This window comes from Zophobas morio, unplaced genomic scaffold, assembly GCF_036711695.1.
Source record: "Zophobas morio isolate AGI-343-1 ecotype UQ-CSIRO unplaced genomic scaffold, CSIRO_AGI_Zmor_V1 ptg000017l, whole genome shotgun sequence".
Taxonomy (NCBI): Eukaryota; Metazoa; Arthropoda; class Insecta; order Coleoptera; family Tenebrionidae; genus Zophobas; species Zophobas morio.
In genome coordinates this window covers 6,488,853-6,511,184 of record NW_026972122.1, presented here as the reverse complement: position 1 = coordinate 6,511,184, position 22,332 = coordinate 6,488,853, and the positions used below count along the sequence as shown (strand labels likewise).

At 35.4% G+C, this 22,332-nt stretch overlaps 2 protein-coding genes across 2 annotated transcripts in view; one reads left to right on the top strand and one right to left on the bottom strand.

Annotated features, from left to right (window-relative positions):
* LOC135130112 (protein unzipped) overlaps positions 1-12,339 on the top strand; it is a 34,607-nt gene extending 22,268 nt beyond the window's left edge. Inside the window, exons 2-3 of the mRNA XM_064057440.1 lie at positions 10,053-10,242; positions 10,296-12,339. Coding sequence (XP_063913510.1) covers positions 10,053-10,242; positions 10,296-11,530 — 1,425 coding nt within the window. The 3' untranslated portion in view covers positions 11,531-12,339. The remainder of the gene's footprint in view (positions 1-10,052; positions 10,243-10,295) is intronic.
* Positions 1-22,332, bottom strand: part of LOC135130006 (mitoguardin) — a 357,387-nt gene that overhangs the window by 90,710 nt on the left and 244,345 nt on the right. The gene's annotated exons all lie outside the window — the stretch shown is intronic.

Here is a 22,332-nt window from a genome sequence, read left to right as displayed (position 1 = left end):
CTGTTGTAAATGGTAGGACGAAATAGCGACGTTAAAATCATACACAGGCTATTAAAAGACACATACTTTACGATAATAGCAGACAATAAGTGCATCGAGTTTACAACTATTCCATTTGTTGATACGAACATAAATTAAAACCATTGAAACTGTTGTATTGTTTGTTTTTAATAATAACCCAACTCCTACAACACCAGTCAGTAAAGTGTAGTATAAACTAAAAATATTATCGTTTAAAGTGGGACGATTGTGGTCAATACAAAAATGACGAATGTTGCGTGGACGTATGAATTATTATCTGTTTAGGAGAATACTTAATAACAATATTCAAAACTACTTTCTTGTTTTAGTGTTGTTAAATTAATAAAATATTGCAAAGGTTTCTCAGTATGGCCTAAGAAGGCTGTTGCGATTAATTGGAAGAAAATTAATATAGAATCGCCAGTGATGTATGCATGAGCTTTTTTACCACAATTGTTCTCAATTTCTCTGAATAAAAGGGTACATTTCGAAACCTTGAAAATTGGATATGTCATACCAGTATTTAAAAAGGGAGGTAAACATACTGTCTAAAATTGCACACCGGTTAGAGTATGTTATCAACGCCATCTAAAATATTTGAACAAACTGGTTGAAAGTTATTTCGATAGAACATTCTTCGCCCTTTAAATAGAGTCTAATAAATCCCATTTTTTTTTTCAAAAAATATAAAATTTGATTTTGCGAAATTTTATCTGTGCTATACAATAAAAAATATAAACAATACAATGCAAACAGTGTAAGAATCAAAAAGATCTCTGAGAGAATCATTGTCCGAGTTTAAAAATTGGATGCCTCGGGGAAACCCTCAAGACGGATTCATAAGCTACAAATACTGGAGTATGTTATTTTATAAAATTTAAATCCCGTTTGCTATTAAAACTTTTGGTTAGCGTTTTACTATTTTTACATGATATAATATGATCACATTGAAAAAAATATCAAATTAAACCACTGACAAACCAAAAAAATAAAAAATAAAACAAATAAATTGCAAGTCGAAAAATCGAAGAAATTTAAACATTAAAAACTTGTGAAATTGCAAATCAAAAAGTTACAAAATCTAAAAATTGAAACATCCAAAAGTTAAACTGAAAAAAATAAAATTGAAAAAACAAAAAATTATGAAATCAGAACCTTGAAAAATTGGAAAATTTCTTCAGTTTTTCGATTTTCCAATTTATTTTCTGATTTTCAATTTTTTGATTTAAAATATGAAAAAAATACAAAATTGTAAAATTGAAAAATCAAAAATGAAAAAGCAAAAAAGAATAAAGTGAAAAATCTAAAAATTGAAAACAAAAGAACTTTAAAAATTGAAGAAACGAAAAGTTAAAAAATAGAAAAATTAATAACTGACCAACTCAAAATCGGAAAAGTGCGAAATTGAAAAATTTAATAGTTGTAAAATCAAAGATTGAAAATTTGAAGAACTAGACAATCGAAAAATTATAAAAACAAAAGAGTCATTGAAAAACTTAAGGAAATGAAAAAAATTGTGATCTAAAATCGAGAAAATGAAATTTAAAAAATCGGGAAAATGAAAAATGAAAATCAACTTGAAAAATTGAGGAAACAAAAAAAAAGGAAAAATGAAAAATGTAGAAAATCAAAAATCGAAAAATGAAAAACTGCGAATTGGAAAATTAAATTTTTCCATTTTTAGCTTTAATTTTTTCAATTTTTCAATTTACTCGGCTTTTAAATTTTCAAATTTTTCGTTTCTTCAATTTTTGATTTGCAATTTTTAAATTTTGAAATTCCATATTACCATTTTTCATTTTTAGGTTTTTAAATTTTTAAATTTTTAATTTTTCGATTTTTCAATTTTTCGTTTCCTCAGTTTTTCTAGGTCTTGATTTTTATTTCCCGATTTTCTCGATTTTTTTATTTTCGTTCTCTCGATTTTATATCACAAAGTTTTATAGTTTTTCGCTTACTCAATTTTTAAAATTTTCAATCTTTGATCTTTCAGTTCCCCAATGTTCCAATTTTTATACTTTTCAATTTTGCATTTCTTGGAGATCTGATATGTCCGATTTTTCGATTTTGCACTTTTTCAATTTCGAAGTCTCTCAATTTTTCTAGTTTTTCTTCTTTTCAATCTGAAATTTTTGAATTTTTGAATTTTTTAATTTTTCATTTCTTCAATTTTTGATTTTTATTTTAATCGGTATAGAATAATAATAATTTCAAATTTTAACACTTTTTTACTTTTACAATTTTAAAACTGTACCATTTTTCAATTTTTCGATTTTTCATTGTTACAGTTTTTCGAGTTTGCTTCTTAAAATACATATAACATTTGACAACAATTTATTCCATAACTTCGGAGATTATTTGCATAACAATGATATAGGCAGACGACAGACAGACGGACACAGAAAACATATTTGTTCGGACTGTGGGGTCATGAAACGTCGAGAAAACATGAAAGTAACATTTATTACTATTTCTTTTAAAAATATCATTCATTACATCGATACAGACCTTATGACCTTTTCTTAGTAAAAACAAGATGAAGTTTTGTGTCGATAAATGTTTTGCAATAGATTTTAGAAGCAAAATATACTAGTCAATTCCGCCGTATATTTTGGAAAAAATCCTCAGACCTAGGAATTATGTTGGATCCAAAACTCACAGTTTTAGTTTATTACGTTTATATTATCTCTAAAGCTAGGAAAATGTTAAAGTGGCTTTACACTATATAATTTTGCTACCGATTTTTCTGAATTAAAGCTAAGTACATTAACAATCTTCTTTCTCAAAATTTTCCTCCATGAAACAAAGTTTGTAATGCAATGATTTTTGTTTTTTTTACCTAATGTGTAATATCAATGCCGCTGGATATGCGTGAATTTGAAGTTAATCGCTCCGACGCGAGGGTCAGGAGCATCATTGCACTCGGTTTTAAGTTTTACCCGCAGAAAGATTTTTATTTCCCGAGCTTAAGTTAATGGCTAATTTTAGGTTTAATACGAAAAAGCAGGTTTTATGAAATATAAGTGTAGGGGAAAAAAACGCTAATCCAAAGTTATCCCAAAATGTTGCCTTTTTACTTACTGTAATAGGGTCTATCCGACGAATCGCTGCTTTCTGATTTTCTCGACGTTTTATGACCCCTAGAGTACGAAAAAGCAGGTCCTCCGTTTCCGTCTGTCTGTCGTCTGTCAATTTTTATTAAACAGAAAATCTCCGAAACTACGCGATCAATTGTTGTCAGATTTTATATTTAAGGTAAGAATATCGTGCAGATGGTAAAACGCTAACCAAAAATTATTTCATATCTAAAATCCTGCAAATATATTACGCTTGTTCAAGCATGGTAAGTAAATCTGTAATCAAAATCCTTCCTAAAAATTGATGACATTATCCCAAAATTTTGCTGGATAAAATCCTATGTAAAATACGACTTTTATTTGTGGTTTTATCAGCCGACTTATGGTCTTGCCATTATTTATACAAGGTGACACAAAACAATGAAATAGAAATTGAGGTTTTTTTTCATTTTCCAGAAAATGTAGGTCTACAAACTGCTATTATTAGTATTCATTTTGATATACGTGTCCTTGATAAAATGTTGATGACGTCACCACAAAATTTTGTACTTTAACAGTCCGCACATAGCTTTATATTAACTTACAGGATTTGGGCGACTGTACTTTATAAGCGAGGGAAGAGGGAAGTTATGTCGAAATAACTTTGGACGGTATTTTCTAAATTTTGTAAGTATTTTGTATACTTGTATTTTATCAAGAAAAATCCATCTGAAACATAATAAAGCAAGCTTTGTTTGGTAGTGTAGGGCCCGAAAAGTTCTGCCGAATAAGTTTAAACAATAAAATGTTGTTATTTCTACTTTTGACAGTCCGATTTTTCTGATATTTGATATGATTTTGTCGTAGTAAGTCACATGGTATAAACCCATTTTTAGGATATGCTACGAGATTGACGTCTAATTTAATGAATATTCATTCTTAATTCATCATTAACGTTATTGGCTTTTGTCAAAACATTTGATACGAAAATATCAAAAATAGAATCCAACCCAGACTGGTTTTTGTCGTACCCGCTGAATTTTTAAATACCTACATTCTACACCTACACACTTGGTGATCAATGATTTAGTATTTTACCAGTTCTACAAAGGTCGTTATTCAGTCGTCTATATTATAATGAAATCCACACACGTCGCTTAAAATCACGCCAACAAATTACTTCCTTCAACCAGACATTGTTTTTCTTTTTGTAGTTACACAACAAAAACTTTTGTTTTTTCATATGAATCATCCATTAGAAAAAACGCATTAAGCATGCGACAAAACAAGTCGCGTGCATTAGCTCAGAACGTTATATAACCGCATAAAACGGAAAACTGATTAACACCTTTTTCACCACAGCTTTCTTTCGCCGGATTACAATAACCGATAAACTAAAACAACCTCACAAAATCAATATACGAAAAGACACTTTCATACAGCTTCGCAGCTGATCCGCCCTCAAAATTTTATTTTTAACCAAAACGGTTTCGCCTCCACGGTTATGCATGCCGATAAGGAACTCCAACTTTGTTGATTATCACGCTTGCTTTAGCCCCATTCAGGTCATTTGGAGCAAATCGCGTTTGCATAACAACGCGTCGGAAGTTGGTCCAAATAAGGTCATTTCACGACCCATCTTAATAAACCCATTGTCTGGCGCGAAGGGGTAGATCCAGCCCCCGCACAGCTATGATAATAGCCCCTGATTGATCCAAATTACGTCAATCAGTCATTCTTCTTGCACAAAGTACCGCGCTTTTTTCCGTACCATTATCTCGTCTCAAGGTCGTATGTCATGCCGAATCCTCTGGATGCCCAAGGAACGTGCAACAATGTTGCTGAGTTGGTCTCGGCAACGTCGCGAATTAATTTCATAAATCATCAAAGCTCCGGCGACGAGCTTGTAATTGAATTCTGGACGGAAATCTAGAGCCAGGTACTGCATCGATTCGGATGACTTTTATCAGTCTCTACTTCATTACTCCGGCCCGACATAAATAATCCAGGGAATTCATTTTACGCTCCTGAAAATATGGAGGCGCCTTTTTTGTGGGGGATAAAGTGTGTTTTGCATGGTTTGTAGATTGCGGGATGGAGTTTGGCTATTCGGAGGCCTACACTTGAGATCGGCACACCTGTGGCTTTTTAATATGTTAATTAAAAGACAAACAATGAATATAAACACAATCGTATCAGGTCTGGGAAGAAGATCGAAGGAGGAATAATGACTTAATGCCGTCATGTGATAATATGTAATTATACACAGAATCGGAAGTTCCTAATCATCTTGTTGTTGCCTTTTTTTCAACTGCAACAAGAGAAGACGATTTAAGTTTCCCGACAAGGCTGCAGATCTTTGCAAAGTTAAGTTATAACATAATAAAGCAGCCCGTCTTTACAAATTAATTACTTCAGCTCGTGATCGTGTTCAACTCGCTAAACAAATTAATATTTCAAAACGACCAGTTCACCCTGACTTGCTACTTTGGTCACATTCATGTCCATTCCATCACTTTAATTTAGCCACTTTGTGTTTGACTGAAATTTTATGGCAATAACCTTGATTTACAGTTAAACAATCGCTGAACATCGGTGTTACCTCAAGTGTTAAAACGTATTGATCCATTAGCACGTCAAAAACCTCTAATTAATTCGCTTCTTGTCGAGTCGCGGCTTATTGCTTCCGTTGCAAATCTCCTGTCATCTATAACTCTACAGTTTAATCCGAAACTCGGATTTTTTCGTCGCGCTTTCATAAAATATCCTATTCGTTCGCTTCTTTCAAAGGTCTCTTCCATTGATCAAAGTAGCGGTTCCGTTCCGGTCAAATGCCGCATTCCGGTTCGTTAACATTGCACAATTGGGTGTCGCAGCTTAAGTCTGGAAATCGGATACAAGTATGTAAATAAGTCTTCTTTTCGGTAGATTAGTGGGTTGGCGACGTTACAATGCCCTCGGTTCGTACTGAAACCTGAACGAGCCGTTTCAAACCACCACGGAACACCAATTCCGGTGCGGGGGTGAAACAAACACATATGCGACAAGTCTCCGGACTTTGAACCGAAAACGTGCCTTCGACGTAAATAATGCAGAGAATTAACACGAAAAGTGGAGCGCAGACGGCGATAATAGCAGCCGGGGTTTCAGATGATGGAAAGTTTGCAGACAATGGAATTAAAGATTGTTTTTGATCTAGTTTGAATACAAAAATGGGCTTTCGAGATCATAAATTATTCAGGAGTGACGCAACGAAAGATCTGTATTCTCGTTACGGTTGGAATCGATTCCGGCGAGTCGATGGAATATTATTGCATAATTAACGGCGATGTCGAGGTCAAGTTAAAGGCCATAACAACAAATTGTCGTAATAAATCGCTGATTAGCGAGAAAATCGCTCGGACTAGTTCCAGTTTCCATTCCGAGACTCTCCCAAAAACGGAAAAAAATCGTTCCAGATAAATCCGACACCTGACCGTCGCAATTTGCATTGCAAATTAATCGAGCGAAATTTAAATTCATTCACGGGTTTAGAAGTTGCTGGTCGTTTTGGCGCGCTTACAAAGGTCGGTTTTTTTAATACACGGGTGCAAATTGCTTCGTTCAATATGAACACAGTTCTAGTGTTACGACGTTGATGAATTATGCAGCGGTTTTATGGCGTGCACCGCATTCATCACAACCGTCTGGTATTTATTTAAAACGACCCTTTTCGCTCTTGAAAAAGCACGCAGAAATGAAAAAGTCGCCGGCAAACGCACACACGAACGATTAATTTAAGGGAGATTTTCCTCATTGATTTTCCGCACGAACGTAGAAATGTCAAAAGGGAGTTTTGAGGAGATCTTCAAAGGTTCCGGGCCTTTGACGGCGGGAATTGATGAAGGGGACAAATGGCCAAAGCTGGGGATTGTGTCGTAACATTTTTACGGAAAACGGATTGCGCAAAGCGGAGTTATTAACGTCAGATGGAAACTTGTTGGACGTTATGAAATTGCAGAACTGGTTGTTATTATGTGTGTCGTGAGGAGAAATAAGTTGAAATCGAATTCCCTTTGTTTGTAGTATTAATAGTGTGCGAAGCAGATAAAGACCAATTGTGGAAGACAATTACCAAGTCCTAAAATAGGCCTTTCATGGAGAAACAATCGACGCAAATAACGAACGCCGAGGAAATGAGTATCAAGCGGTTGCCGCAAAAAGCGGCCAAACGCTAACGAAAGGAAAACGAATGGTTCCAAAAGAAGTTAATTGTATTGTATAATTTGACACATCGTGTAGAAGAACGCCCATAGCTCATGTTAACGATGCCCATATTTCACCATTGTTTAACAGCCAGTCATATCGAGTTATCGTCGGGATCAATCTCGGCTCGAGTAAGAGACCTCATAATCCGGCCCACGTCACTGTATCGAGTGCAATGCACACGTCCATGAACCGCACGATTCGCGTCACTAAATCCACTAGAAATTTTCGCAAATCAAAGCAGACTCCACGTACTACGAACGTAAGCTAAGAAAGTATTGTAATCGAGTCTGTCGACCGACTTACTACTTATATATTTTTTCTTGTTTCCGTCGTGTCTGTCTGCCGTCTGTCCGCGTCTGTCTTTCCCCGTTCCCATCGATTAAACCAGTAGCTCTCAAAGTTTTTTCAAAAGACACCTCTTCTGGCAAGAATTCTATGGTTGCGACAGTGTCGCAAAAGTGTTAACGCAACTAAGACGGAAAATGTCTTGGTGGCGTCTTTTGATTTGAAAATTCCCTTGCGTCCCAGTCCTTACGTGACCCCCCCGGGGGTCGCGACCCACACTTCGGGAACCTCCGAATTAAACCAATTGTCCCAATTTAAACCTGATTTCTACCGACACACGGTCGGCTCTTTCTCCTCCCATTGTCATCTTCGATTAGTTATGCATTCACACACGCACACCCACATTCTCGTACTGACTTGTAATTACCGTACGTGACTGGCGTAGCTCGTTACCGCCCGCGACGACAAATCAAGTCGGCCATCTGCCATTTGCATATTCGGACCCCTCATTACCAAATTACCAGAACCCAGAAGCTTTCAGGGCGTCATTCCGGCGTCCGTCCGTGCCGTAATCGAATAATTCCGTCGCTGCTGCACGCCGGCCCGCGTGCACCTTTATCGCGTTACCATGCCAACCCCCCTATTTCCCTCCGTGTTGCAATCGTAAACACACGTGGCCCCCCGGGCTCGGCAACCCTCTAACTGCGTCAGCCACCCTCGAAGCGTCTTGCGTCAAGTGGGATCCGTTTCAGGGGCATTTACGGTTTTTTGTTTGCAGAATGTTCGCGGTCCACGATTGAACACATGGATCGGCAAACACGGATTCGGAATCCGGGGGTGGATGCAGCGGAAATGTTAGTGTGCAATTTGCGCAAAAATCGTACAGCGGACACGCGATCTAAAAATAGCGGCTCGGTCTTTGTTCGAGCGGTAATTACGGAGGTAAATTACCTGCAGGTATGCAGGAAGCGCGACTCTTGAGATCAGGCGGCGAGATAGAGAATGTCCGGAAATCGATTGAAACCCGGAAAAAATCGAGATGATTCATGGCGATTGTGTGACTAACGGTGGAAGGCGAAGAGGAGTTTAGAGGCTCGACGGCGTCAGGAAACGGCGAACCCGTCTTAATTAAAACAGTCGTGGTTCTGCTACATCTAGACATCTAGACAAAGTCATTGTTCCTTCCAATTATTAAGATGATTCTAAATTTGGACAATTCTGCACCACTTTGGTGTTCCTCAAGGTACCGTTTTAGTGCCCCTCTTTTACCTGTAGTACTTTTTAAGAAAAATATAACGGAATTTATTAGTTCAAAATTGGAGTTCTGCTTATCTGAAGTTTCTACATACAGAGAGTGTGAGAGGCGAATCTTTAGATGACAACGTACACAGAATTTACCAAATTGGAAGACTGTGGTACCGTCCCCAAAACGCTTTGAACCCAGTTTCTGATTTTTCTTTGCACGTGTGTTTCAAAACCACCCTGTATTTGTTTTGCTTTCCATCTTGGCTGTACGTAATAACAAAAAAAAATAATTATACCTAATTATAGCCAGACATGGCGAGAATCTGACCTAATAAAAGGTGTTGAACTATCCTTCCGGCAAAAACGGTGGCGCCGATTTAACGATTAGAATGTTCTAATTGCGTCGCTCTAATTACCAGCATTAATCATCCTTTGATGTTTTATGCGAAAAATCCTACTATCACTGTCTCTGTACGCAGAGAGGGCGCCTAGCGAGTCTGGTATGCGGCAAAACCTCACACTATCGACATGTCAAGATAATTAAGCTCTCGATACTCAATTCACGATGACTCTCGCATAAATTTTTTCAATCAGTCGTGTCTAATTAAATCTCTCGAGGGATCGAACGTGAACGCGTAAAATGATTCTCCAGACGGCGCTAAATTCCGTCTCACACTCGAAACCCCGTAAACTTTGTTTGCATAACTGTGAAACCCGTTCTAAGACCGAAACCGAAACTCGAATAATAAAAAAAGATATAACTTTCTCGTTATGTGAGGAGTTATGATCGCGATGACGGCGAACTTTTACTTCACAGACCTGAATCTAATTAAATCCCCGTAGGTCATCGATCGCTAGAATCCAAATCGAACTCTGAACTTTAACGTAGGTACGCGCGAAATAAAAGTTCGATCCCACATGTTCCGATTATCGGAGTTGGAGATTTATTATAGCTATTGCCCTTATCTCCGTGCTAAATGGCCCATGTTGCATGAAGGTTCCGCGCACTCCTAAGGCGGAAAATTGAAACGTCCTCAGTAACTTTATTGTCCGACCAGTTTTCCCCGTTTGACCGTATCTGTTCTGGCGATTGACGGTTAAGAGTGCCGCGAGCTATGGGTCTGTCTGGTCGTTACCCAAGCCTCGTTTTACTAAAAGCACTAAAAGATTCACTCTCTAAAAGTGTGCTTTTTTCAGATGGAGAGGATAACGTTACCTTTAATCCTCACTCTTCTGGCCTTCGTGCGTGGAGAAACGTCGGTCTATATTTTATCCGCAAATTTAGGCCAAGTGGTGACATCGTCGACGTTGCAATGGGTGTCGTCGTCCAACTTCAACGAGAGCATGCTCAGTAATGCCGTCACCGCCGCATTCCAAACAGAAGACGGTACTAAATAAAACTCACCGACGCTTCGACAACCACTCACTATTTATTTCCAGATGTCGACAACACCGACGGTCAACTCACCACCAAGCCCGTCTACGTTTGCCGCGCCAAAACCAACTTCCTTTGGGTTGCTGGTCAACTCAGACCTAAACAACGAGCTTGCATAGTGTCCATGTACAAGGTGGTGACGCACCACGAGAATTTCGAGCTTCTCATCAACATCGAGAACAGCGCTCGATTGAGCTGGTTGTTCAAGGACAAGTACATGGCGAGTCCCCAAGGTTCCGTCAGCAGCGGCGAAGACTCCAAGAGCTTTGTGGCAAGACGAGAAGCCAAAAGTCACAACAAACCCGGCTCCCTCAACTACTACGTCGGCGTGTTCAACCCGACCGACAATTTGGGCGTGTACGAAGTCGTCGATCAAAACGACGAAGAGATCAAAGCCGAAGACGGGCAGATTCTGGTCGAAACCGAACCCATTAGCTACGAGATGCGGTCCGTCAGGTTCGATCGTATTCGTGCCAGATACAACAAGAAACGCAGGGTTTTGGGTCACGCCGTCTTGAAAAACACAGAGAGCGGAGTGCAGAGGGTCGACACCGTCATTACGTACAACTACACTTACTCGATTTATTGGGGCAAAGGTCACGGGCTTCTAACCGGTCTTAATTTCACCGTGTACATGAAGAACGGGACGAAAACCGGTAACTGGGCCTTACCTAAATCGCAGAACATGGTCGAAACCCAAACCATCGAAAAGATCCTAGACGAAGGTACCGCGGTTAACGTAACCCTCTATGGCAACTACACCGAGTCCGACGTCCCCTACACAACTACTGTGGTCGCTCTGTTCAAAGATAAAGATCAAATGTCGCGTTTGTTGTCCGATAGCAAACGCGAAAATTTGATCACTGACGTGATCATTGACTTTGGGCCGGTGTACTTCTTGCATAACAACAGCCACGTTCCTACCACTACGACAACCACTACCACCACCACGACCACGACTTCGGCCACCACGAGCAAGAGGAAGTCGACGACGCACAAAGTCCTTCCTTTGGATATACCCCACGTCGTGCAGGTAGGAAACTCCGAGAAGCAGCCTGACGATGTCTCGCCCATGAATATCCACGAGCACAGCAGCATGATGTCGGACGCCAGCAACGCCGAGGGCGACGTGGCGTCGAGGACGAAGAAGGTCTCCAAGGACTCGAATTCTTCGGGGCGAGTGGTGGGCGACTTCCTGGTGCTGGGGCTGTTGGCGATTGTCGCGCGTCGGGTGACGTAAGGTGGCTCTTACATTCCTGATTTGGACTAGTATTGAATGTGGCTTGCTTTAGAGTGTGCGCGTCGAGGATGGTGAGTGCGGAAGAGTCGAATGGTGTGAACTCGGCTTTAATTATTCTATCATCTGTAGGATTATGTACCGGTTATTTTCATCTGTAGTCATCATATGAAGAGTGTAAATAGACTGTAAATATGTGGACTAGGAGAAGGTACGGCACCTCTAAGTGTTAATAATAGTGGTGGTGATATTTTAAAAGCGAAAAGTGACGTCCATGTTTGTTAGCGATTAAGGCGGCGACATTGTACCAGGCGAGGATATATTTTTGCTATTATCAATTCAGGCTAGTTTCAGTATTGATGATGAGAATGTACAAAGCGAGACGAGCGTTTCATTCCATTGTTTCAGTACAAAATTTTCCCCAATTTAGATTAGAAAGGAGTTTCTGAAAAAGCTTCAAGTATCGGAACCAGTGAACGTATTTAAACAATTCATAGATATTCAGATACATGTGATAATGTTGTATTTATGCTACATAGCTTCTTTTCAAGCTTTCCAAGTATTCAAATCAAAAAAATTCAAAAATATCAAAAAATCGTTGAGAATTTTCCAATGTTCGTGTTCCTAATAATATCAACCAAGCACTTTGATGTTTGTTGCTCTAGATCTAGAGGACGGAGACTTTGATTGAATACTACCAGACAGCGTGATTACCCATTGACTGACACATGTAAAAAAGATTACTTGTTCTAAATGTACATTTCATGTAACTGTAGATATTTTAAAATATACTTAAAACCATATACAAAGAACCCTTCTCGTTTTATTAACCCGTCCTTCATAATTGCTGCCAATTTAATTAAAACGGGATCTCACTCAGGGTCGCATTCTCCGTTTCCGCCAGAGGGTCTTTGAAATGTAATATAAAAACGACTAAACAAAATTTTTTAGACATGGATTATTGAAGGAATATTTTTCGTCTAACGGAAATTCTATCAAATGTCGGTCAATCTAAATCGGTCAGCTAAATTAGGGCTTGTTGTGTATTGGGCATTTTTACTTCCTGATCGCAAGGTAAGATACTATTGTACTTTTATGTTTTCTCGACGTTTTATGACCCCTAGAGTCTAGAGTACGAAAAAACATGTCGCCCGTGTCCGTGTCTGCCGTCTGTCCGAATTTTTATTAGACAGATAATCTCCGAAACTACTGCACCGATTTTTGTCAAATTTTATATCTGTATTGGGAATATCTTCTAATGGTAAAACGCTAACCAAAATTTGGATAAACATACCCATCAACAGGTTGTCGTCTATCCAAAATTTACCTTAGTAATTATTTTCTCACATGTCAGAAAATCACAATTATATAAGAGCATTTCGCAATTTAATTTTGAAACTGCAAAATTTAATCAAAATCTATTCGTTTATAATAAAAAAGTTGATGACGTCAACTCAAAATTTATAAATAAATTCATCTCCGAAATATGCAGAATATTGTTAACTCTATACTTGTGGTTTATAAATGCACTTATAGAATTTTAGAATTATATAAGTAACTGGTAGGTGACCTAAAATATTATTAATGAGGCAATTTACTGTAATGCAGAAATATTGTTGACGTCACGATAAAATTTCATAATGGAAAAACTTGACTTGACTCAATTGAAGTATACGCGTAGCATGCTTCTTTACGTGTACTTTAACATTACATACATATTTTTATTTTAACTTATAATTTTTTGAAAAATCTGGATTATCTACCAGCCTTCGACAAATTTTTTGATATCACAATTTTTCGTTTTTACGTTTTCTTCGATTTTATAATTTTTTCACATCAGTTTTTTGTTTCTTTTATTTTCTTTATTTTTTCGATTTTTCCATTTTTCAATGTTTCGGTTTCATAATTTTTTGTTTTTTCCACTTCGAGTCTTTCAGTTTTTTGTTTTTCAATTTTGCAATTTTTCATTTTTTAATTTTTCGGTTTCTCAATTTTTCCATTTTTTAATTTTTCAAATTTTCATTTCCTGAATTTTTCAAGTTGTTAATTTTTTTTAATTTTCATTTTCCCGTTTTTTTAATTTTAATTTTTTTATTTTAAATTACAATTTTTCGTTTTTTCTTTTCCTTTATTTTTTTCAAGGTTTCTTTTGATTTTATGGTTTTTCGTTCAATCAATTTTTCAGATGTTCAATTTTGCAATGTTGAATTTTTCAATTCTCCGATTTCTTTAATATTCAATATTTCAATTTTACAATTTTTTGTTTCTTCAATTTTTTTAATTTTTAATTTCCAAATTTTAGATTTTGCAATGTTTCCATTTTTTAGATTCGAAAAGTTGAAAAATCGAAACGATGAAAAAATTAGAAATAGCAAAATCGAAAAATTGCAAAATGAAGAAATGAAAAATTGAAAAGTCAAAAAGTTGAGCAATAAAAAGTTGTAAACTCGTGAAACTTCAGATCGAAAATTACAAAATCTAAAAAACTTTAAAAACCTTAAAAATTTAACAATGAAAACTCGAAAAGTGGTCTGGTAAAATGGAAAAAACAAAAAAAATTGAAAAATTGCAAATCGAAAATTTTTAAGAAACAAAAAAATTTAAACTGAAAAACCAAAACATTGAAATTGAAAAGCGAAAAAATTATGAAATCGGAACATTGAAAAAATGCAAACTGAAAATTTGGAGAAATACAACATTAAAGAATGGAAAAGTTGAAAAATTAAAAACTGAGAACTCGAGAAATTTTAAAACGAAAAATTGAAACACTCAAGAGTTCGAAATTGAAAAACTGAAAAATTTTAACTTAAAAACTCGAAAATTGCAATTCGAAAAACTCAAACAAAAAAAAAATAAAAATTGAAAAATCGAAAAACTGAAAAAAAGAGAAAAGCAATATCGAAAAACTGAAAAATCGAAAAATTAGAAATTGGAGAAATGAAGAAACGAAAAAATGAAACATTGAAAAAGTAAATAAAAATCGAGAAACTTAACAATCGAAAAAAAAATGAATCGAAAAATTGGAAAGAAGAAAAAACGCATTGAATAATTTGAAAATTCAAAAATTGTTACATTGATAAATTATGGAAACGTCAAAATTGTGAAGTCGAAAAACTGCAACATTGGAAGATCGAAAAATTGAAAAAATTCTAAAATCATAAAATTGAAAAAGCGAAAAATTTCAAAAAACGTAGTTATAATTACATATTATTTAAAATGAATATTAGATCAAACTACAAATCTAAAATTGAAAAAACGAAAAATTAAAAAATCTAAAAGTTGAAAAATCGAAAAATTGAAAAAATTCAGATGGAAAACAAGAAAAATTATAAAATCAGGACATTGAAAAACCATGAAATTGAAAAAGTAAATAAAATAGATAACGGACACGAAAAATTGGAAATCGAAAAACTGAAGAAATAAAAAATTGAAAAATCGAAAAGTTGAGCAATGAAAAACTGGAAACTCGTGAAACTGCACATCGAAAAATTACGATTTCTAAAAACTGAAACATTCAAAAGTTGGAAAATCGAAAACCTGTAAAATTTAACACCGAAAACTCGAAGAGTTTGTCTCGTAAAATTGAAAAAATAAAAAAAAATTGAAAAATAGCAAATAAAAAATTTTTAAGAAACAAAAAATTGAAAAAATTTAAAACGAAAAACCAAAAGATTGAAATTGAAAAACCAAAAAATTATGAAATTGAAAAAATGCAAATCGAAAATTTGGAGAAATACAAGATTAAAGAATGGAAAAATTGAAAATTGAAAGTCGAGAAATTTTAAAACGAAAAACTGAAACACTCAAAAGTTCGAAACCGAAAAACTGAAAAATTTTAACTTGAAAACTCGAAAAATTGCAAATCGAAAAACTGAAGAAACAAAACATCAAAAATTCAAAAACTGAAAAAACGAGAAAATGTGGAAAATGGAAAAATTGCAAATTGGAGAAATGAAGAAACATTGAGAAACTAAATAAAAATCGGGACACTAAACAACCGAAAAAAAGGGAAACGAAAAATTGGAAAGAAGCAAAAACGAATGGAATAATTTGAAAACCAAAAAATTGTAAAATCGATAAAGTTTAGAATCGCCAAAATTGTGAAGTCGAAAAACTGTAACATTGGAAATCAAAATTGAATAAATGAAAGTTTTAACTTTTTAAAATCCCATAAAAGTTGAAAAATCGAAAAATTGAGAAATCCAAAAACTGAAAAAATTCGCAAAAAGAAGAAAAATTCCAAAGTCAGAACATTCAAAAACAATAAAATTGAAAAAATAAAGAAAATAAATAACTCAAACGAAAAATTGGCAATCAAAAAACTGAAAATGAAAAATTGAAAAATCGAAAAGTTCAGCAATGCAAAATTGAAAATTCCTGAAACAGCAGATCGAAAAATCCAAAAGTTGGAAGTCGAAAACCTGAAAAATTTAACATTAAAAACTCGTAAAATTGAAGAAACGAAAAAAATAAAAAATTGATAAATTGCAAATCGAAAAATTGAATCTGAAAAGCCAAAAAATTTAAATTGGAAAGCCAAAAAATTATGAAATCGGAAGTTTGAAAAATTGCAAGTCGAGAATCCGGTGAAATAAAAAAATAAAGAATCGAAAAGTTAGAAATTGAAAACTCGAGAAATTTAAAAACTATAAAAACGCAAAATCGAAACACTCAAATTGAAAAAGTGAAAAATTTAAACTTAAAAATTCGAAAAATTGCAAATCGAAAAAGTGGAAAATCGAAAAATTGCAAACTGAAGAAATAAAGAAACGAAAAACTGAAACATCGAAAAAAACAAATGAATCGAAAAATTGGAAAGAAAAAAATGAATCGAATAATTTGAAAACCCAAACGCTGTAAAATCGATAAATTATGGAATCGTCAAAATTGTGAAGTCGAAAAACTGTAACATAGGAAATTGAAAATTTGGAAAATTGAATAAATGAAAAAGTTTTAAAATCTAATATAAGTGAAAATTGGAAAACTTCTAAAATCATACAATTGAAAAAGTGATAAATTTTTAAAATCCTATCCTATTACATATTAATTAAAATGAGAACTCAAAAAAAATCCTATTTTAAAATTGAAAAAATGAAAAATTTTAAAAGGTGAAAAATCGAAACATTGAAAAATCCAAAAACTGAAAAAAATTCACATGGAAAAGAAGCAAATTATAAAATCAGGACATTGAAGAACCGAAAAATTGAAAAAATAAAGAAAATAAATCATCCAAACGAAAAATTGGAAATAAAAAAAACTGAAAATAAAAAATAGAAAAATCGAAAACTTGAGCAATGAAAAATTGAAAACTCGTGAAACTGCAGATCGAAAATCTCCAAAATCTAAAAATTCAAACATCCAAAAGTTGGAAAATCTAAAACGTGAAGAAGAAAAAAAAAAAATGAAAAATTGTAAATTTGAAGAAATGAAAAATTGAAAAAATTGAAACCAAAAATCCAAAAAATTGAAATTGAAAAGCCAAAAATTGCAAATCGAAAACTACAGAAACAAAAAAAAAGAGAAATTGAAAATTTTGAGAATAGTGCGGAGACTTCCGTCCCCTGATTAGTGGACACGGGATTGTGCGTTTGACCGGTTTGTCGTTAGACCGCTAGACCGTTCTGGACTAAACTTTTGGACGTACTTCCTAATCAATCACATTTAACAGTAACACGTTTTTAGACAAATATCTTTTGTTTCAACACAGCCCCCTTTCCGGCCGATATCCTAAAAGGAGCGAGAAAGACTCGCGCCGGTGCCTTTGAAGCACACGGACGGAAACGCCGTATTTGCGGTATTTTAAAATAGCGACGTGTATGTCGGCCAATTGTTTTGTGTCAAGGTCGTATCAATAAAGATCCTGCAATAAAACAAATTCTATGATTGTGATGACCCAGTTGATAACAAAACGGGACGAAATAAATCTTTTTTCGGGGCGATGAGATCACGTCAAGGAATAAATCCTTAAAAGGAAATGTCACCGTGCAAAATTTTTGCGCATAGTGTCGACTAGCGTAAGGTTGCACCAGTGTAATTCAATTAGGACTCGGAACGATAACAACCCAATAACGTTCAGTACTCTCGTGAATAAATATTTATTTGCTCGGTAAATAAATACGTCTAGAAGGATTTCTCTGTCAGCTGAAAGCTCGCAAACACGCCCAGCTAGTACAAAGAAGACTTGTTACACTTGGTAAATTATTCACGAAGCTGCGAGGGAATTAGGACTGCGAGTACCGGTGGTTCTCTAACCCGAGTGTGTTAGTATGGCAGTCGAGTGGCAGCGCTGCCACAGTTTAAAGACCTCTGCTTTCGTGCTGCACTTGCAATAACGGCGACGCGACGTGCATTTTTTATTCTGTTATCTGTCAACGCCCTGTGCATATTGTGTGGCGCCAGAGGACTTCTTTTATTTCGGGGTTAGTCGAGACAGTGCACATGACGTGACCCCTTTTCGCTTTTTTCAGCTCTAAATTTATTATTTGGTAATTACGTGCGTCTGGACGTTGTCGCAATTAGATAGAAATCTTCGTGTTCACGTGAGCTTGAATTTTTACGTTCCGGTTGGGGCGAGAGCACGCTTTTTCAAACTCCCAACAAAACTGGAAAATAGTTCCACGTTAATTGAAAACGAAATTAGCAGCAGTAAAAACCGGAGTTGAGTGCACGTCGGTTCCGGCACCTTTCAGCCTGAAAGCTTGTTCGGGGAACGATAATTCGCCAGAATTGACTGCACCTGCACTGAAAAATATCGTGTTCGAATGTCAGTCAGCAAACGAGCACGGCAAAAAGTGTTGTTGTCAGAGAACGAGGAATAACAATGAATCTGGAAACAAATAATGCTCATGCATTAAACATGCCGTACTCTATAAAACAGAAAATGTTACAATATAGGGGAAATCCTATTTCAAACATTCAATTTCAGCTATGAAATTTACGACGCGACTGAATTAAAAATGTTCGGCTATTATTCTCTGCGTTCGGGTTTACGCAACCTTTTACACACTTCAAAGAGAATTCAATCAATCTCTGTATGGGAGTAGGTGACGCAAAAATAGATTTCTAAGGTGACAATCAAAGGGAGCTCTAATTTCACGCCCGACAAGTAAGCGTGTTCATTGATTGTGGAAATCGGATACCTGCAGAATGTTTTGTGGGGTATTTACATTTGGAAGCTCTAGAACTTGATTGGTAGTTAGTTAGGTCCTACACTAGATAGGATAATAATTCCAAAACATTATTATCACAGGGATATATCAGCTGTCCAAGAAACATATTTGTTGTGAGAGAAGAAGCGACACAATAGGAGTAGAAAATTACGTAGGATTTACGAGCGGAGCACGAAACACATTTTGTACGGGATTTATAATAAATAAGAGAGACTCGAAAAGTTAGTAAAAGAATTTACAGCAATAGCAGAACGATTATGATAAATAAAGTCGAAGAAAAAAAAACCTATAGAAAAGACTAGACAAGAGAGCAGAGATTATCAGGAGGATTTTGGAGAGGTGGATCCACGACAGATCAGATTTTTCTGCTGAAACAAATTTTAACACAACACAGATACTACAACTTTCAAACCATTTCAAAAAGCAGACATAAGGGGTGCCTGAGATTCTTACAAATTTCTTCAAAAGCAAGACACTAATGGTCCCCGAGATTATTTCAAATTACTTCGAAAAGAGTACACAGAAAGATTCCCAAGATTTTTTCAAACGTCTTCAAAAATAAAACATAATAGGTCCCCGAGATTCTTTCAAATGACTTCAAAAACATGACAAGGGATCCTTAAGATTCATTCAGACTAGTTCAAAAATAAAATAAAAGGGGTCAACGAAATTTTTTCAAACTGCTTCAAAAACTAGACAAAAGGCGTCCCCGAGATTTTTTCAAACTACTTGAAAAACAAGATACAAGAGGTCCCCGAGATTCTTTCCAACTTTTTCAAAAACAAAAACCAAAGGGGTCCCCGAGATTCTTTTAAGATATTTAAACAACAAGACCCACAGGCGGTCCCCAAGATTCTTTCAAACTACTTCAAATATAAAACACAAGAGGTCCCCGAGATTCTTTCAAATTACTTCCAAACCAAACGCAAGGGGTCCCGAAATTCTTTCAAATTATTCGAAAAACAAGATAAGGGATCTCCAAGATTCTTTCAAACTACTTCAAAAATAAAAAGATTCCCAAGATTTATTCAAACTGCATACTTCAAAAATAAAACCTATGGGGTCTTCGAGATTCTTCCAAATTAGTTAAAAAATGAGATCACACGGCCTACAAGATTCATTCAGACTACTTCAAAAATAAAACACAATAGGTCCCCGAGATCCTTAAAAAAACTGCTTCAAACACTAGACAAAAGGAGTCCCCGAGATTTTTTCACACTGCTTGCGAAACGAGACACAAGAGGTCCCCGAGATTCTTTCAAACTACTTCAAAAACATAAATCTAGGAGGTCCCTGAAATACATTCTAATTATTTCAAAAACAAGATAGGGGATCTCCAACATTCTTTCAAACTACTTCAAAAGCAAAACAAAAGGAGTCCTCGAGATTTTTTCAAACTGCTTGCAAAACCAGACACAAGAGGTCCCCCAGATTCTTTCAAACTACTTCAAAAACATAAATCCTGGAGGTCCCCGAGATTCAGTACACAGAAAGAATGCCAAGATTTTTTCAAACTACTTTAAAAATAGAGCCCATGGGGTCTCCGAGATTCTTTCAAATTAGTTCAAAAATAAGATCGTAAGGCTCCGAAGATTCATTCAAACTACATATTTCAAAAATAAAACACAAGTGGTCCCCGAGATTCATTCTAATGATTTCAAAAACAAGATAAGGGATCTCCAAGATTCTTTCAAACTACTTCAAAAATAAAACAAAAGGTGTCAATGAGATTCTTTCAAACTGCCTCAAAGACTGGACAAAAGGGGTCCCTGAGATTTTTTCAACCTACTTAAAAAACAAGACACAAGAGGTCCTAGAGATGCTTTTCAACTTTTTCAGAAACAAAAACCCAAGGCCTCCTCGAGATTATTTTAAAATAGTTTAAAAATAAGACCCAAAGGTGGTTCCCAAGATTCTTTCAAACTACTTAAAAAATAAAACTCAAGGGGACCCCGAGATTCCTTCAAATTACTTCAAGAATACTACACAGAAAGATCCCCAAGATTTTTTCAAACTACTTCAAAAAGATTTTTTCAAATTATTTAAAAAATAAGATAAGGGATCTCCACGATTCTCTCAAACTATGTACTTCAAAAACAAAAATCTAAGAGGTCCCCGAGATTCTTTTAAATTAGTTTAAAAATAAGACCTACAGGAGTCCTCAACATTCTTTCAAATTACTTCAAAAATAAAACCCAAGAGGACCCCGAGATTCCTTTAAATTACTTCAAAAACAAGACACAAGTGGTCTCCGAGATTCTTTTAAATTACTTCAAAAACAGTACACAGAAAGATCTCCCAGATCTTTCGAACTACTTCAAAAATAAGATCACAGAGCTCCCCAAGACCCATTCAAACTACTTCAGAAATAAAACACAAGAAGTCCCCGAGATTCTTTCAAACTACTGAAAAATCAAAACACAAGGGGGAGATGTCCAAGTTTTTTCAAACTATGTATTTCAAAAATAAAACAAAAGGAGTCAACGAGAGTTTTTCAAATTGCTTCAAAAACTAGATAAAAGGGGTCCCCGAGATTTTTTCAAACTGCTTGAAAAATCAGACATGAGGTCCCCGAGAGTTCTTTAAACTACTTAAAAAATCTACGAGGTCCGTGAGATTCTTTTAAATTAGTTGAAAAACAAGACTTACAGGGGTTCCCCAACATTCTTTCAAATTACTTCAAAAATAAAACCCAAGGGGACCCCGAGATTCCTCTAAATTACTTCAAAAGCAAGACATGAGTGGTCCCCGAGATTCTTTTAAATTAGTTGAAAAATAAGATCACAGGGCTCCCAAGATTCATTCAAACTACTTCATATATAATACACAAAAGCTTCTCGAGATTCTTTCAAATTACTTTAAAACCAAAACACAAGGGGTCCCGAGATTCTTTCAAATTATTTCAAAAACAAGATAAGGGATCTCCAAGATTCTTACAAACTACTTCAAAAATAAAACAAAAGGTGTCCCCAAGATTCTTTTACACTACTTCAAAAAAAAAAAAAAAAATTAGGAACTCCCCGAGATTCTTTTAAATTAGTTTAAAAACAAGATCTACAGGGGGTCCCCAACATTCTTTCAAATTACTTCAAAAATAAAACCCAAGGGGACCACGAGATTATTCCAAACTAGTTTAAAAATTACTTTAAAACCAAAACACGACGGTCCCCGAGATTCTTTCAAATTATTTCTAACACAAGACAAGGGATCCCCAACATTTTTTCAAAATACCTCACAAACAAAATAAAACTGGTCCCCAAGATTCTTTCGAACTACTTCAACAACAAAAATCTAAGGGGTTCCCGATATTCTTCCGAATTAGTTCAAATATAAGACCCACAGGAGGTCCCCAAGATTCTGTCAAATCACCTCAAAAATAAAACTAATGGGATCACCGAGATTCTTTCAAATTAGTTCAAGATTAAGATCCACCGGGGTCACCAAGATTCTTAAGAAGCTGTTTCATAAATAAAACACAAGAGGTCCCCTAGATTTTTTCAAATTACTTCAAAAACAAAACACAAGGGCTCCCCGAGATTCTTTCAACTTACTTCAAAAAGAAGAGAAGGGATTCCCAAGACTTCTTCAAACTACTTCAAAAACAAACCACAACGGGTCCCCGAAATTTTTTTAAAT